The sequence below is a fragment of the Callithrix jacchus genome, chromosome 8 (genome assembly GCF_049354715.1).
Source record: "Callithrix jacchus isolate 240 chromosome 8, calJac240_pri, whole genome shotgun sequence".
NCBI lineage: Eukaryota > Metazoa > Chordata > Mammalia > Primates > Cebidae > Callithrix > Callithrix jacchus.
Window position 1 is genome coordinate 19,477,556 of NC_133509.1, and position 16,514 is coordinate 19,494,069.

General features: G+C 36.9%; 1 protein-coding gene across 2 annotated transcripts in view; it reads left to right on the top strand.

Annotated features, from left to right (window-relative positions):
- Positions 1-16,514, top strand: part of ARIH1 (ariadne RBR E3 ubiquitin protein ligase 1) — a 122,503-nt gene that overhangs the window by 34,667 nt on the left and 71,322 nt on the right. For both annotated transcript variants that reach the window (XM_078333578.1, XM_035259139.3), the window contains one exon: positions 7,435-7,502. In XM_078333578.1, coding sequence (XP_078189704.1) covers positions 7,435-7,502 — 68 coding nt within the window. The remainder of the gene's footprint in view (positions 1-7,434; positions 7,503-16,514) is intronic.

Sequence of the window (16,514 nt, forward strand, 5' to 3'; positions counted from 1 at the left end):
TATTAAAATTTATTTTGTCAATATTTTACAGTTTTCAGTGTACACGTTCATATATTAAGTTTAAACATATATATTTCACATTTGGTTGCTATTGTAAGTGGCACTTTAAATTTTTTTGATTTTTGGTTACTCATTGCTAGTATGTAAAAATATAGCTGATCTTTTAGCCTTGGACTTTGCTAACCTCATTTCTTCTAAGAATATTTTTTGTAGATTAATAGGATTTTCTGCATAGCCACATACATAGGTGATCTGTTACTAGAAACAGCTTTTTTCCTTTCCATTTTCTATCTTTTATTTATTTTTCTTGCCATATTGCATTTGTAAGACTCCAGTACAGAGTTGACTAGAATTGATGAAAGTGGACATCCTTGTTTTGTTTCGGGTCTTAGGGGAGAGGCATTTGGTCTGTCGCCATTCATATGATGTTAGCTCTAGTTTTTGGTTTTGGTAGATTACTTTTTTTTTTCTTTTGAGACGGAGTTTCGCTCTTGGTACGCAGGCTGGAGTGCAATGGCGCGATCTCGGCTCACCGCAACCTCCGCCTCCTGGGTTCAGGCAGTTCTGCCTCAGCCTCCCGAGTAGCTGGGATTACAGGCACGCACCACCATGCCCAGCTGATTTTTTTGTATCTTTAGTAGAGACGGGGTTTCACCATGTTGACCAGGATGGTTTTGATCTCTTGACCTCGTGATCCACCTACCTCGGCCTCCCAAAGTGCTGGGATTACAGGTGTGAGCCACCACACCTGGCCGGTTTTGGTAGATCACTACATGGAAGAAGTATCTTTGCTGTTTTTTATTTTTGAGATGGAGTCTCCTGGTTGCCCATACCTGGAGTACAGTGGCGCCATCTCAGGTCAACTGCGGCTTCTGACTTTCAGATCAAGTGATTCCCCTGCCTTACACAGCCTCCAGAGTAGCTGGGATTATAGGCACCCACCACCACACACCTAGCTAATTTGTGTATTTTTGTAGAGCTAGGGTTTCACCGTGTTGGGCAGACCGGTCTTGAACTCCTGACCACCTCAAGTGATCCACTTGCTTCTGCCTCCCAGGGTGTTAAGATTATGTGTGTGAGCCACCGCACCTGCCCTAGAAGTGCCTATTCCTAGTTTGCCGAGAGATTTTTATGATAGTGGATGTTGAATTTTGTCAGATGCTTTATCTGTAACCTATCCTATGACTTCTTCATTAGGCATTTAGTGTGGTAATTAAACTGAATTTTGAATGTTTAAAACTAGCCTTGCATTCCTGGGATGAACCCCCCTTGACCTTGATGTAGTTATCCTTTTTATATATTGCTAGATTGGATTTCCAGATATTTTGTTGAGGATTTTTGCATCTTGAAATGTCTTTGTCGGATTTCGATATCAGTGTGATCCTATGGGATTTGGGAAGTGGTCCATCTTTGTCTAGTTTTTGGAAGAGTTGTGTAGAATTGTTTTGTTTTCTTCTGCTGCTGCTGCTTCCTTGAATGATTAGTAGAATTTACCAGTGATAAATTTTTGGTCCATGAGATTTCTTTGTGGAAGAGAGTTAATTACATATTCAATTTGCTTAATAGGTACTGGGGCATTTGTGTTACCTGTTTTTTCTTTAGTGAGGTTTAGTAATTTGTGTCTTTGAGAAGTTGGCCTGTTTTATTGAGTTGGTGAATTTAATGGGCATAGAGGTCATAGTATTTGCTTTTCATCTGAGGGAGAGTTTTATTAGTTTCATTGATCTTTAGCTTTTGGTTTTGTTTTTTTTTTTCCCTCTCAATTTCTTTGGCTTCTCTTTATTATTCCCTTTCTTCTGCTTGCTTTGGGTTTTCTTCCTTTTTTTTCCCTGAAGTAGTTGAGATCTTTCTGATTTTCTTATATAAGCATTTAATGTGATAAACTTTCTTGTAAACACGATTATGTCCCACAACTTTGATATGTCGCATTTTCAGTTTTGTCTAGTTCAAGATAGTTTCTAGTTTTATTTGAGATTTCCTCTTTCAAGCTTGTATTTAGTAAAGTATGGTTTAATTTGGAAGTAGGCTGTCTACGTATTCAGTGGATTACTGAGAGGAGTGTTGAAATCTCTTAAATATAATTGTGGAATAATCTATTTGATTTCTGTAAGTTTTTGCTTTATTATGAAGTATTACTGGTAATTTTCCTTGTTCCATAGTTTGCTTTATGTGATAGAAATATAGCCACTGTAGGTTTCATTGGTTAGTGTTTACATGATATATGTTTTCTCATCTTTTTACTTTTAATATCTATGTATCATTACATTGAAAACTGAGCTGTTATGAACATCATATAGTTTTGCCATTTAAAAAAAAATCTGAGTAGTTGCCCAAATGGTCTGTTTTGAACATTTATACTTGATGTAATTATTTATGTAGTTGAATTTAGGCCTTTTAAAATTATTATTTTTTAAAAAATTTATTTTACTTTAGGTACATACTATATATGGCATTTCTCCCCAGGTTATCCCTCCCCACCCTCCCCTCCCTCCCCACCGCCCGTATCTCTCCCCTAGCCCCACTGTCCCGTGTGTGATGCTCCTCTCCCTGAGTCCACGTTTTTTCGTTGTTCAACACCCACCTATGAGTTAGAACATATGGTGCTTGGCTTTCTGTTCTTGGGTCAGTTTGCTGAGAATGATGGTTTCCAGATTCGTCCAAGTCCCTACAAAGGACATGAACTCATTGTTTTTTATGGCTGCGTAGTATTCCGTGGTGTATATGTGCCACATTTTCTTTGTCCAGTCTATCATTGATAGGCATTTGGGTTGGTTCCAGGTCTTTGCTATTGTACACAGGGCTGCAGTGAACATACATGTGCATGTGTATTTATAGTAGAACGATTTATAGTTCTTTGGGTATATACCCAATAGTGGGATTGCTGGGTCAAATGGAAATTCTATTTCTAGATCCATGAGAAATTGCCACACCGTCTTTCACAATGGTTGAACTAATTTACACTTCCACCAACTGTTTAAGAGTGTTCCTGTTTTCTCTTTGTTCCTCCTTTTTTGCCTTTTAGATTATTTGAAATTTTAAAAATATTCTACTTTATGTATCTGTTGGCTTTTAAAAAGCTTTATCTCTTGGTCTTACGATTTTAGTAGTTGTACTAGGAATTATCATATAAATATCTAACTTTTGACATTCTAGTTAGGGTAAATATTTTACCTTCCCAAAGTAAAACATAGATTTTCCCCAGCCTCTTTATATGATAGTTGTCATATGTGTTATGTCTATAAACATTTAACTCTTCCCATCAAGCATGACGTTACAGTATTTACCATTTCTGTTGTTCTTCCTTCTTTCCTGTGTTTGCAAGTTTACCCCAGTATCATTTCCCTTCCACCCAAATAATTTCTTATATAGCTTTTCTTTTAGAGCAGTTCTTTCTCTAGCTCTCTCTCCCCCTCCATCCCTCCTTCCCTTTCTGTCTCTGTCTCTGTCTCTTTCAAAGACAGAGTCTTGCCTTGTTGCTCAGGTTGGAGTGCAGTGGTGTGATCACAGCTCACTGCAGCCTCAACCTCCCAGGATCAAATGATCCTCCCATCTTAGCCTCCCCAGCTACTGGGACTACAGGTGAATGCCGCCACGTTCTGCTAATTTTGTGTAGTTTTTGTAGAGCGGGGTCTCACCGTGTTGCCCAGACTGGTCTTGAACTCCTGGACTCAAGAGATCTTCCTGCCTCAGCCTCTCAGTGGACTGGAATTAGAGGCGTGAGCCACTGCACCTAACCTGTTCTTGTTTTTTGTTTGATAATGTCTTTGTCTTCATTTCTGAAATATACTGTCACCAAATATGGAATTCTAGCCTTATACTTTTGATATCCCACAGGGCCCTTAGAAATTGTTTGTTTTTGAAAAAATATTTCTTCTCTCTTTTATTTTTATTGGATAATTTCTGCTGCCATGTCTTCAAGTTCACTGACTCTTCTGTTATCTTTCTGATAGTGAGCCAGTCCAGTGAGTGAGTTCTAAAATTTCCATTAAAAAAAAGAATAGTAAACTCTTTCTTTTTGAGAATTTCAGATGGGGCACAGTGGCTCATGCCTGTAATCTCAGCACTTTGGAAGGCCAAGGTGGGAGGATCGTTTTGAGTCTAGAATTTCAAGACCAGCTTGGGCAATATAGCAAAACCATGTTTCTACTAAAAATAAAAAATATTAGCTGGGTGTGGTGGTGCATGCCTGTAATTCTAGCCACTCAGGAGGCTGAGGTGGGAGAATCACCTGAACCCAAGAGGTTGAGGCTACAGTGAGCGGAGATTGCACCACTGCACTTCATCCTGGACAACAGAGTAAGACCTTGTTTCGAAAAAAAAAAAAAAAAAAGAAGAAAAAAAGAATTTCGACAAGGCGCGGGGGCTCACACCTGGAATCACAGCACGTTTGGAGGCCAAAATGGGTAGATCGCTTGGTCAGGAGTTCAAGACCAGCCTGAGCAACAAGGCGAAACCCCATCTCTACTAAAAACAAAAAAATTAGCCAGACGTGGTGGTGTCCACCTATAATCCCAGCTACTCGGGATGCTTAAGCAGGAGAATCGCTTGAACTTGGGAAGCTGAGGCTGCAGTGAGCCTAGATGATGCCACTGCATTCCAGCCTGGATGACAGAGCAAGATTCCATCAAAAAAAAAAAAAAATGAGAATTTCACATTTCGTTTGTTTTAAGGTGTTCACTTTTTACCTAATGGATCATGGTTTTAATAACTGCTTTAAAAGTCTTTGATAAATGTAATATCTGGGTCATCTAGAAGTCAGCATCTGTTGATTATCTTCTGCTTTAAGAATTGGTCGGTTTTTTGTTTCTGTATTTGCTGTGTCTGGTAGTTTAGATTCTATCCCAGACATTTTGAATATCATATTGTGAGATTCTGAGTCCTGTTAAAATCCTTTAGAGAAAGTTGAAGATTTGTTTTAGTACACAGATCAACCTAGTTAGGTTATACCTGCAACTTCTTTCTTATCTTAAATGGGCAGTGGTTCCATTACCTGTTCAGTCCTCAAAATTTTTGCCATGTTCTTGGCATTTGCCCCTCCCATTCCCACTTTGGTTGATGTAATTGGATTTGAGCGGTGATTTATATCATAGTTCTATTGAGAAAGTCTCTCTTATACTTCTTTGGATGTGTTCCATGTATGTATAGGTAGCTTGCAGCTGGATCCACAGATTTAGGGATCTACTTCTCTGTCTCTATCATCAGTGATTGTACCCATACTCTTCAGCTCCCAGGAGCCTTCTTTATTGCCCTAGCCAGAAGCATGGAATTACAGTTTTAGTCTTCTAAAAGTCTAGTCTAAAAGTTTTAGTTTTCTCACCAAAGTGGGAATGGGAGGGGCAAATGCCAACAACTTGGCAAAAATTTTGAAGACTGAACAGGTAATGGAACCGCTGTCATGCCTCACATGGCAGTGAGCACATTTAGGGAGGCCTTGCCCTAACCATATTAAATAAAAATATAGAGATGGAAACTAGGAATCTGTTTTGACAAAACTTAACATAGTTACTTTTGGTAAACGAATAACAGATTTGAGAACTTGTAGCTAGAACCAATATTTGGCACTAGCAACATCAAGTTACACTCCCTCCCCTTTCTTTTTTCCCTTTTTGCAAGTTGAGGCTCTTAACAGTTCCTGAAATATCCAGTGGTAGAAAATATAGTGTACTGGGTGCCACAAAGTTACAGTCATGCAATTCTAGTTAATAGGAGACTTAAGTCTCTCGATTGATGGATTATTGCTCCTATTTTACATATAGCTACATCTAAATTAGTGACTTTATTGCAGTTTAGGCAAATCTTCTTGTTAAAACCTGTTATTAATCTCAGAGTTCTTTTTAAAAAAAGTTTTAAATCACATTTCTAAGAAAAAGCTGGAGATGACAGTATCTCTGTATTCTGCACAAATGATAACTTAGGATCAGTTAAAATGTTTCTTTTCACATCTTAATTCTTACAGATGTGTGGTGTCTATCTACAGTGCTCTGTTAAAGATGGATTTTTAGGGGAATATGGGTTCAAAGAAGTAAGGATTACCTAGATAAATTAGCAAAATGTACTGAGGTGAGTGAGTGTCTATATCTTTGGCTTTTGGAGGGGAGTATGCATGTATGTAAATTTTTCTATAACAAATGATACCATTGAAAACAATTGGCATACATTTGTTTTATGTCATTATTTTTATACAAGATAGTAATCTTTAAAGTATTAAATCACTGGCTAATTATGGTCCAGCTCTGACGAAGTAAAGTAGTTTTAGTCCACAGAGATCTTTTTTGGAAGGTTATTTGATGTAAAATTGTATATGAGATACAAATAAGCAGACCCATGTTTGAGTTCTACTTCTGCTATTGTAACTAGCTCTCATGTCTTTAATGAGTCAGGCCTTGCTGATTTCTTAGGCCCCATTGCATTTTTAGTTAAAATTTTGTACTCTAAATAGTAAGCTTACTAGTTTTATGGGAAATGGAGATATTTGTGACAGCATTGAATGATCGGGCAGTAAACTTTGGTTTTCTTTTATAGTAGTAACTTTTCCTTCTTGAACTAGCAGCCTAAAATAATGCTCTGTAAACTACTATGTGGTACAGATATTTTTTCATTTTGGTTAAGTATCTCTGAAGTATCCTTTTAACTTAAAAGTGACTTAGACTCATTTGAGCTATTTGGTGCATAAGGTATTCAATGATTTTTTTTTTTTTTAATGGGGCTCACTAGGTTGCCCAAGCTGGAATCAAACTCCTGGACCTGAGATACACTTGCCTCAGCCTCTTGATTGGCTGGGACTATAGGTGCATGCGAGATTGCGCCTGAATGTTAGAAATTTTCTTTCTGTCCCCCACCCCCGCTCTTTTTTGAGTCAGAGTCTTTCTCTATAGCCCAGGCTGGACTGCAGTGGTGTGATCTCAGCTCACTGCAACCTCCATCTCCTGGGTTCAGGTAATTCTTGTGCCTTACCCTCCCAAGTAGCTGGGACTACAGGTATGTGCCGCCATGCCTGGTTAATTTTTGTATTTTTTGTAGAGTTGGGGTTTTGCCTTGGCCTCCCTAAGTGCTGGGATTACAGGCATGAGCACCTTCCCTGGCCAAAATTTTCTTGATTACATTTAGTGTGCTGATGTGGTGGTCTGTTGAAATTATTTTTTTTGCAATTAAGACAGTTAGCACCTGATTTACTATGGTAACTTACTTTTTGTTTAATTTCTTTTTGGGTTATTTTGAATCCTAAAGAAACCTGACATAGTAGTATGGCAGACTATGTTTAAATAGTCTTGATCTTATCATTAAAATGTATTTCCTTAGAGGAATAAAGAATTACTCTAGGGATGGAAATTTGGGTGGTGTATTATGGAAATTTAACTTCAACCTAGGAGTTCAGTAAATGTCAATGAAGTGCTATTACCTTAAAAAATGACTTTTTTTCCCCTCCTCCTTTAGAATCCAGCAACTATCACAAGAATACTCCTTAGCCACTTCAATTGGGATAAAGAGAAGCTAATGGAAAGGTAAGGAACTATATTGTCAGCTTTGTACTTAGAAGTAACAACAGAAAGCCTGTTGAACTGAATTTACAAGAATGAAGTAAGGAATTGATTAATATACCAGTATGTGGTTTGGAAGTTTGCTACTCGTAACGGCTTTAATTTCTTATATTCCCCTTTTGCAAATTCTGCAGTAAATTTTATGTTAGGGAATTCAGGCTTATGTTTCTTTTTATTTGAGAGTACGTGTGTTTGGGGGTGGTGCTTCAATATCTTCTATATATATCCTCTTGGGTACTGAGAACTAAAAAGAGGTAGAGAAAAAAAGCACCTGATAACATTCTTGGAGTGAATGAATAAGATCTTCCTTTAATTATTTAAAAAGATTTCTTGCTCATAAACTTTAAGCCTGTGTCAGGCATATTAGTAACATTTATTCAGTAGAAACAAAATTGAGAAGTTGCTTAGGCTTTTCTGGCCACCAGACCAGGTGCTTGAACTGGTTCTCTGGTTTCAGGGCAGGATTCTATTCCATTGGGTTTTAAAAAGTATTTCCTAGATACGACTGAGCTTGATGTCAAACAAACAAAAAGTATTTCCTTTCTAGTTCTGAAAGAGAAGACGTTAGTGGGACTGGAGAATGACAGTATTAATGTCATTCTTAATCTTGTTCTGCTTTTTAGATTGGAAATTTGTTCAATTGGAAATTTGGGACACACGTATTAATGGTGGTAGGATGACAACTTATATTCCATCATCAATCCTAATTTTAATAAAAAATTACAACTAGTTGTTGGTACCAAGAACCTATATACTGTAGAAATAAATGGCAATTATTTCTCATTTGATTTTTAAAGTCAGAGATTACTTTATAAAACAGATATTAAATAATACTGAGACTATCACCCCATTTCATACACCTTGCATCCTAATTACAATTTAATAGTAACAAAAATGTCTATCAATTTTTGAACCCTCTATCGAGCATTTTATTTTATCCCCCTGGAAACATAAAGTTTCCAGCTTTATGAGGCTGGAAACTTCCCATGTAATTGATGTGGAAGCTAAGGTTTGAAGCTTAAATTTGTTATCTATAAGTTTTGTAACACAAGGAGTTAGCACCCAAACACAGGTTTGTTGGGCTTCAAAACTTGTCTTAGAGGCATGCTGTATAAAGCTTTCCCATGGTTTATGAAGGATAACTAGCTTGATTTTTTTTTTCTTTTTTTTTTTATGGATCTGACCATGTTTTTTGATGTCAGTGGCATTTTTTGATTTTGATAACATGTACTTTCAGGCTTATTTATTTTATGACACCTCTTCTAGGAGGAAGAGTTTTTATTGTTTACTTCTGAAACTAATGAGTTATCCTGATTTTACTCAGTTTCTTCCATATTATTGTGTTTCTCCAAGATATTCTGAATTTTGTCCTATAACACTGCCAAAAATATTTTTCCATTAAATATTGACTCAATATTTATGTACTGTTATCCTTAATTTTGTACTTAATATGGGAACTGTGAGTTCTGCTCAGTTTTTCTGGGAACCTTAAACTGCTCTAAAAAAATAATTGGTGCTGGCCAGGCACAGTGGCTCACGCCTGTAATACCAGCGCTTTGGGAAGCCAAGGTGGGTGAATCACGGGCAGGGTAATCCCAGTTACTTTGGAGGCTGAGGCAAGAGAATCGCTTGAACCTGGGAGGGTGGAGGTTGCAGTGAGCCAAGATTGTGCCACTGCCCTGTCGACAGAGGGAGACTCCTTCTCAAAAAAAAAAAAAAAATGGTAAGCGTGAATTTAAAATTAAAAGGTGGTTTCTGGGAAACTTCTGAGTATGTGAACGTTTCAGTTTCTCCTTATAGTTTCTGTAGATAAGCTGTTGGGTACTTAATGATTTATAATTCAGTCTTCAAAATCAATATGCAGTATCTTTTTGTCTAATTTAATGATTTTCACATTATGTTTTATGTTGCCTGCTATTAGCACTGCCACACTTTTTTTTAAAAGAACCATTTTACTAATGTATCTTTTCTATTTTTTAAACATTCAACCTTTCTGGCTTATTTGGTTTTAGGAGTATCTTTTGTAAATACCATGTAGATGATGTTTAAAAAAATCTGAATTAAAAAAAAAACTATTATTTTTTAATAGCTGAGATTAACATATGCATGTTTTATAATTAATGTTTAGATTTCATTATTGTCATTTTTAGATGTGCTTTATAATTACCATGTTTTCTATTCTGTTGGCTTCATCAGATTTTCCTTTTTCTCGAATTATTTCAAAGTTATATATGTATTCTATTACAGTTTTTCTAGTCACTTTTATAATTTGTACATACATACTTAAAACTATATAAATGTTTATAACAATATTTACTTGAAGTTTTGTATCCTCTATACAAGACAAAAACTGTAGCATACATTTTTTTCTTTGTCATTTCCTTTTCCCTATCAGCTTGATAAGTTGGTGTTTGATTTTGTTTTTTTTTCTTTTTGAGACAGGGTCTCACTCTGTCACCCAGGCTGGAGTGCAGTGGTGAGATCACGGCTCATTATAGTGTTGAATTCCCGGGTTCAAGCAGTCCTTCCATTTCAGTTCCCTGAGGGACTGAGACCATAGGCATGTACCACCATACGTGTTGAATTTATAAATAAAATAGTACTTAATTGAATGAATCATCGACTGTCAGTAGGATTTCTTTCTTTGTTTTTTCTTTCATCTTTTTTTTTTTTTTTTGAGACAGGGTCTCACTGTGTTACCTGGGCTGCAGGGCAGTGGTGCGATCTCAGCTCACTGCAACCTCCATCTCCCAGGTTCAAATGATTCTCCCATATTTTCCTCTGAGGTAGCTGGAACTACAGGTGCATGCCACCATAGCTGTCTAGTTCTTTTAATTTTTATTTTTAGTAGAGATGGTGTTTCACCATGTTGGCCAGGCTGGTCTCTAACTCCTGACCATCAAGTGATATGCTCACCTCGGCCTCCCAGAGTGCTGAAATTACAGACGTGAGCTACCATGCCTGGCCAGTTTAGTAGGATTTCTCCTAAGAATGCAAGAACAGCTCATCATTGGGGGAAGAATTTTTCATTTATAACATTTACAACGTTAACAGATTAATGAAGATAAACCAAAGGATAGTCATAATAAATGCCAGTCATGTATTTTAATAAAACTGTGCATTAACTCATGATTTAGTGAAAACTAAATTCTTAGCAAACTGAGAAAGTAATTTCTCAGATTGATTAAAGGTATCAACTTATACTCTACAATAAAATTATACTTAATATTGAAACATCAGAGGCATGCCCATTGAAATCAAGCAAGGATTATGGCTGTCACCACCATTTGAATTTATTAAAAGTTCTGATAAGTAACATAATACATGGAATATTAAATAAGTGGCATAAAGACTAGAAAGATAAATTATATGTAGAGTATATAATCTAGGAAACCCAGAAGAATCCACTGATAAACCATTAAAAGGATTGCCCATTAAAATCACTTGAGAAGTTAAAAAACAAAACAGAAAAACCCCACAGTGCCTGGTCCCTTTTCATTATTTCCTCCTTCAGTTCCCTTGGAAAATGAAAAGAAACATGGAATGTAAGTAGTTGTAGCTTCACTGACCCTGTGTTACTCCACATTCTTGTTTTTTTTTTTTTTTTTTTTTTTTTTGGGTAGAAGCAGGTTCTCACTGTGTTGTCCAGGCTGGTCTCAAACTCTTAGCTACAAGTGATCCTCTCACCTCAGCCCTCCAAAGTGCTGGGATTGCAGGCGTGAGCTGGCATGTTCAATCTCTGCATTTTGCATATAAAAATGGAGGTTACTCATATGTTAATCCTGTAGGTATTTAGTATCCTATGAATTATAAGAAAAGATAGGCAATACACCTACCTTTAGTTTATGTATAGCCCATAAGGTGTGTGACATAGTATTTTTTTTAAATCTTGCTTCCTAGTGGGTAGCACTGAATGTATTAAAGTATCATTTCTATTTATTTTGATATACTTAAAGATAAATCTTATCCTAGTTAAAATTGTGAAATATTTTAAAATTCTTCTCTGTCATTTCCATATACAAGTCCTATTAATATGTCTTTTTATTTTATTCATCAATAAGCCATGCCCGGGAGGGAGGAACTCATGGTCCAGTGAGGGCAATAGAAGTATAAATAGATCCTTGCCAGTTATTCCTCTTATTTGCCCCATGCCTCTTAGTCTGTAGTTTAAACAAATTTGTACTGACTCTAAAAATGAATTGTGATTTATTCTTTCTAAAAATATTATGGGCCAGATACAGTGGCTCAACCCTGTAATCCTAGTGACTCAGGAGACTAAGGTGGGAGGATGACTTGAAGCCAGGAGTTCCAGACCAGCCTGGACAACACAGTGAGACTCTGCCTTTAAAAAGAAATAAGAAACTTAGGCGGGCATGGTAGTGTGGGCCTGCAGTCCTGCTCACTTCAGTCCAGAGGTTTGAGACTGCAGTGAGCCCTGATCTGTACTCAACCTGGGCGACAGAGGAAGACCCCGAGTCTTAATAAATTAAGTAAGATAAATTTTGGGCAAAGGTGGGGAGCTGGTGGAGAAAGGACACCTTTAACTTTATGGTCTTTCTTTTATCCATTATAGCAGTTTTCCAGACCTCTGCCGTATTCTTTCTTTTCCAGTCTTCTGCTTTTTTTTTTTTTTTAAATCTCTGCAGATTAATTTCTCTCTGTTTTACAAACTGGCAACAACTATATCTGTCAAGTCTTCCATCTGGTTTTGATACTATCATGATTTGTGTGGTATATTGCTTTCATTATTTCATCTGTCTTATCTTGAACCTTTTCCTACTTTCCTGGTATATATCAGTCAGGACTTTTCATAACTTCAAGAGGTTAAAAGTGAAATAGACATTAAAGAATGAGATCTTAGATGTGAAGGCTGTGCAATCAGGAAAGTGCCGAAATCACAGTGTCAAACTGTTTTAGTGGAGGCATTGGGCACAGGTATCACTGCTGAGAACATCAATATTGGGCATATGACACTAAAACTAATACCTCTGCAACCTCTGAAAGCTGGATATCTCCTTATGCCTTTGATAGATTACCTCATTGAACCTTCTCTGAGTATTAGGTTTTTTATAAACTGTCTCCCTAATCCTGCTGGAGAGGAATTATCTCAGCTGGAGAGATGGGAAAGTGAATTGTCTTCTGTCTACCTTGCTAGCTTCTTTTTATCTCCGTATCCTTATGTCTGTTCTCATATTACACTTGAGTAGTACAAAACTTCAGTGATAGTCATCAAATTCATTTTTCTGCTGCCTCAGCTTTACAAATGTGTTTTGACACAGGGCTTGTTTACTGTGCAGCTCTAGGGAGCATCTTTGGGATTGTACTGTCGTTTGCCTAGGCCTGACTTGGCTTTTTTTATTGTCTTTTTTTCCTTATTTTCCTTCAGAACTCAAGTCAAGCTTTTCTTCTGTCAAGATCTACCTCCTTTGTACTGTATTGTTTAGTACTTTACTACTTCTATTTGATGTTCTTTGTGCAGAAACTATCCTACTTATCTTGTATTCCTACACATAATGCAGTTCCTAATATATAGCCATTGTTTACTAAATATTTCAATTAAATCCAGCCATTTATAGGCTTTCTTTTCTGTAATAGAATTTTATTGAAACTACGACATGAATGTAAATAAGATTTCATTTTGGAGCTTTTAGAAACACAACATCAATAGTGGAGCTCCTTTAGAGTTGGTAACAAGTTAAAAAAAAAAAAGTATCTTTCCCTTTCCTGCAGCTCAGAGTTCTTTTCTTGTAGGTCTGTTATGATAAATTTTTAAAACTCATTTTAGTTGATAGCGTGGTAGTGTATAGGGTAAATGCTAATGAATTAATTGGTGTGTTTGAGGTGGGGTGAAATACAGATGACTGAAAACTTAACCACCTATAAAAATTATACCTGGATAGGTAATAATTAAAGAATCCTGAACAAACATTTCAGTCTTTGCTGCACTCTGTTAGAAATAGCTTTTCATTTTTCATTCTGAAGCATTAATACCCATTTAATGAATAGATAGTAGTGTTAACACTTGGATGTGATTACGGTAACATGGAGCTTTTTGTAGCCACATTATTAATATGTCATTTTATAATCTCTGAGATGGTGAACGTAAGTTTGATTTTTTAGAAACCTTGCCTTTTTGATGACATTTATCACTATCCTACAATATAGTGAAATTTTTCCTGTTTAAACAATCCAGGGCTGGGTACAGTGGCCCATGCCTGTGATCCCAGAACTTTAGGAGGCTGTGGCAGGAGGATTGCTTGAGCTTAGGAGTTTGAGACTAGCCTGGGTAACATAGGGAGACCCCATCTCTACAAAAAATAAAAAATTAGTTGGGTGTGGTGGTGCATACCTGTAGTCCCAGCTTCTCAGGAGGCTGAGGATTGCTGGAGTCCAGGGAGGGTGAAGCTGTAATCTGTGATCATGTCACTGCACTCCAGCCTGAGTGACCAAGTGAGACCCTATCTCAGACAAAAACCAAAAAACATTTCACATATTATTGAGGAGAATAGTTAAGGGTAAGAGGCAAATGTACCATTTCATTATGGTGCAGTGATTAAGAACGTGGAATCCTTATTCCCCTTATCTCACTATCTCACCTAGACTGTCGTACAGTGGCATGATCACAGCTGACTGCATCCTTGAACTCCTGGACTCAAGCAGTCCTCTCGCCTCCGCCTCCCTAGTGGCTAGGACTATGCACCACCACACCTAGCAATTTTTTTTTATAGAGATGGGCTCTTACTTTGTTGCCCATGCTCGTCTGGAGCTCCTGGACTCAAGCAATCCTTCTCTCTTGGCCTGAGCCACTGCACCCCACCAAGAATTTTTTTAATATCAGCCATGTTTAAGACATTGAGCAGGGGTGGTAATGAGGAGTTACACACAACAGTGTATCATACCGTAGACTCCCATGGTATGTAGAGATAAGTGTTTATGACTCCATGGTACTTAGAGATAAATTTTTATTTTTGACTTAAGTGGGAAAGGATTTAGTAATGAGGTATGGCATTTGATTGGGCAAGGAGGGACAGAGTGATAGGGGAACCTGGGTATTTAAGGCTCAGAAAACAAAACCAAGCGGGGCACAATGTTTAAAGAGTTATGAGATTCAGTCTCACAGTTATGAGATTGAATGTCTGGAATATGTGAAGAATAGTGGGGAAATGGTTGGAAATGTTTAATGCACATTGTAAGGGTCTTTAATATTAAATAAGGGAATTTGCAATTTTCTCTCTTTTTTGGGAAGCCCTTGAACATTGTTTTATGAAGAAATAATGACAGAAAGGCATTATTTCAGAAAAAAATCTGGTAACAAATGAGCTATTTTAACAATCCACATAAAAGGAAAATAATGTTCTGACTTAAAATAATGACAGCTAAATTGATAGCAGAGGGTAGATGGAAGTGAAGTAAAATGTAGTTTTAACTGACATGGAAAATATAGGTGACTCTGGAAACATGGTAATTTGGACCATTCACTTAACTTAATACAATAGAAGAGGCTAGATGAAATATAGAAAGATGTTTGAAAAGTAAGATTATCGAAGAATTAGTAAGATAAGAAAGAGGCTCAAGTCTGAGTTTGAGAATCAAGAGAAATCTAGAGAAACAAGCTTCCACTTCTTGTTGCCTTAGCAGTATTGCAGAAGAGATAGCTAAGAGACTGAGCTGTGAGTTTTGTTTGCCCTTTGATTAGTAGAGGGGAGTTGGAATATTAGGTATACTAAGAGTGACAATTGGATACACTAGCTCCAAAAGACTGAAGATGATCTTCATGGCTTTTGGGCAGTCCAGAAAACCTTAAACCTTGAACTTGGATTACAATAACCACCATATATAACAGAAACAAATGTAAATCTCTAAGGAAAGAACCATTATTTAAGGCCTTAAACTATTTTCTCAAATATTTTTCTATTTAAAACATAACAACCTGGGACTTAAGGTATTGGAATTGTCAGACCTAGACTAGAATGAATATGCTATCATGAAGGAGCTGTCATTCAGATTTGAAAAAAAAAATCAGAATTTATGTAACTAAACAAAATAAGCAAAATTAACTCGGTGAGATAGTTTAACAGAAGATTGGACAAAGCTGAAGAGAGTTTGGTGTATTCGAAGATCAAACAATGATCCAGAATTAAGGATATTCATTAAAACATGGAAAATACGGAAGAGGGTAAGAAATACGGAGGATATAAATGTGAAAATCTCACTGAGTTTTAGAGAGGAGAGAATATGGCAGAGGCAAGCAATATTTGAAGATACAATGCCTGAGAATATTCCAGATTGGTGAAAGACGCAAATGTCATAGATTTAAAAACCTAACAGTACCCATGTGTGATAGCTACTTGTTTCATTGATCTTAAGATAAACAGTTTTTCACATTTTAAGTTATGAAATCTGGATGTATGTTTCAATTAATAGCACCTTACAGTCTAACAAGATTGAAATTTTGACTCGAAAAATTTCCATGTCAGCTTCTGTTAAGATCATGAAATTTCAGCATGAAAGCATTTTAGATTTTATGAAGTATGGTTAAAAAAAAATCCACATTTAGTTTTATTAATTACCATTATTATTTTTGAGACGTGGTTTTATTCTTTTGCCAAGTCTAGAGTGCAGTGATGCAGTCTCAGCTCAGTGCAACTTGCACCTCCCGGGTTCAAGCGATTCTTGTGCCTCAGCCTTCTGAGTAGCTGGGATTACAGGCACGTGCCCCCATCCCCAGTTAATTTTTGTATTTTTAGTAGAGACAGGGTTTCGCCATGTTGGCTAGGCTGGTCAGGCTGGTCTCGAAGTCCTGACCTCAGGAAATCCGCCTGCCTCAGCCTCCCAAAGTGCTGGGATTATAGGCGTGAGCCACCATGCCTGGCCAGAAATCCACTTTTGAAAACATCTTAGGAAAACTAGAAAATTAGCAAAAATAAAGAAAAAAATCTTTTAAGAGATGAGATACAAGAATGACTGCTTTCAAAA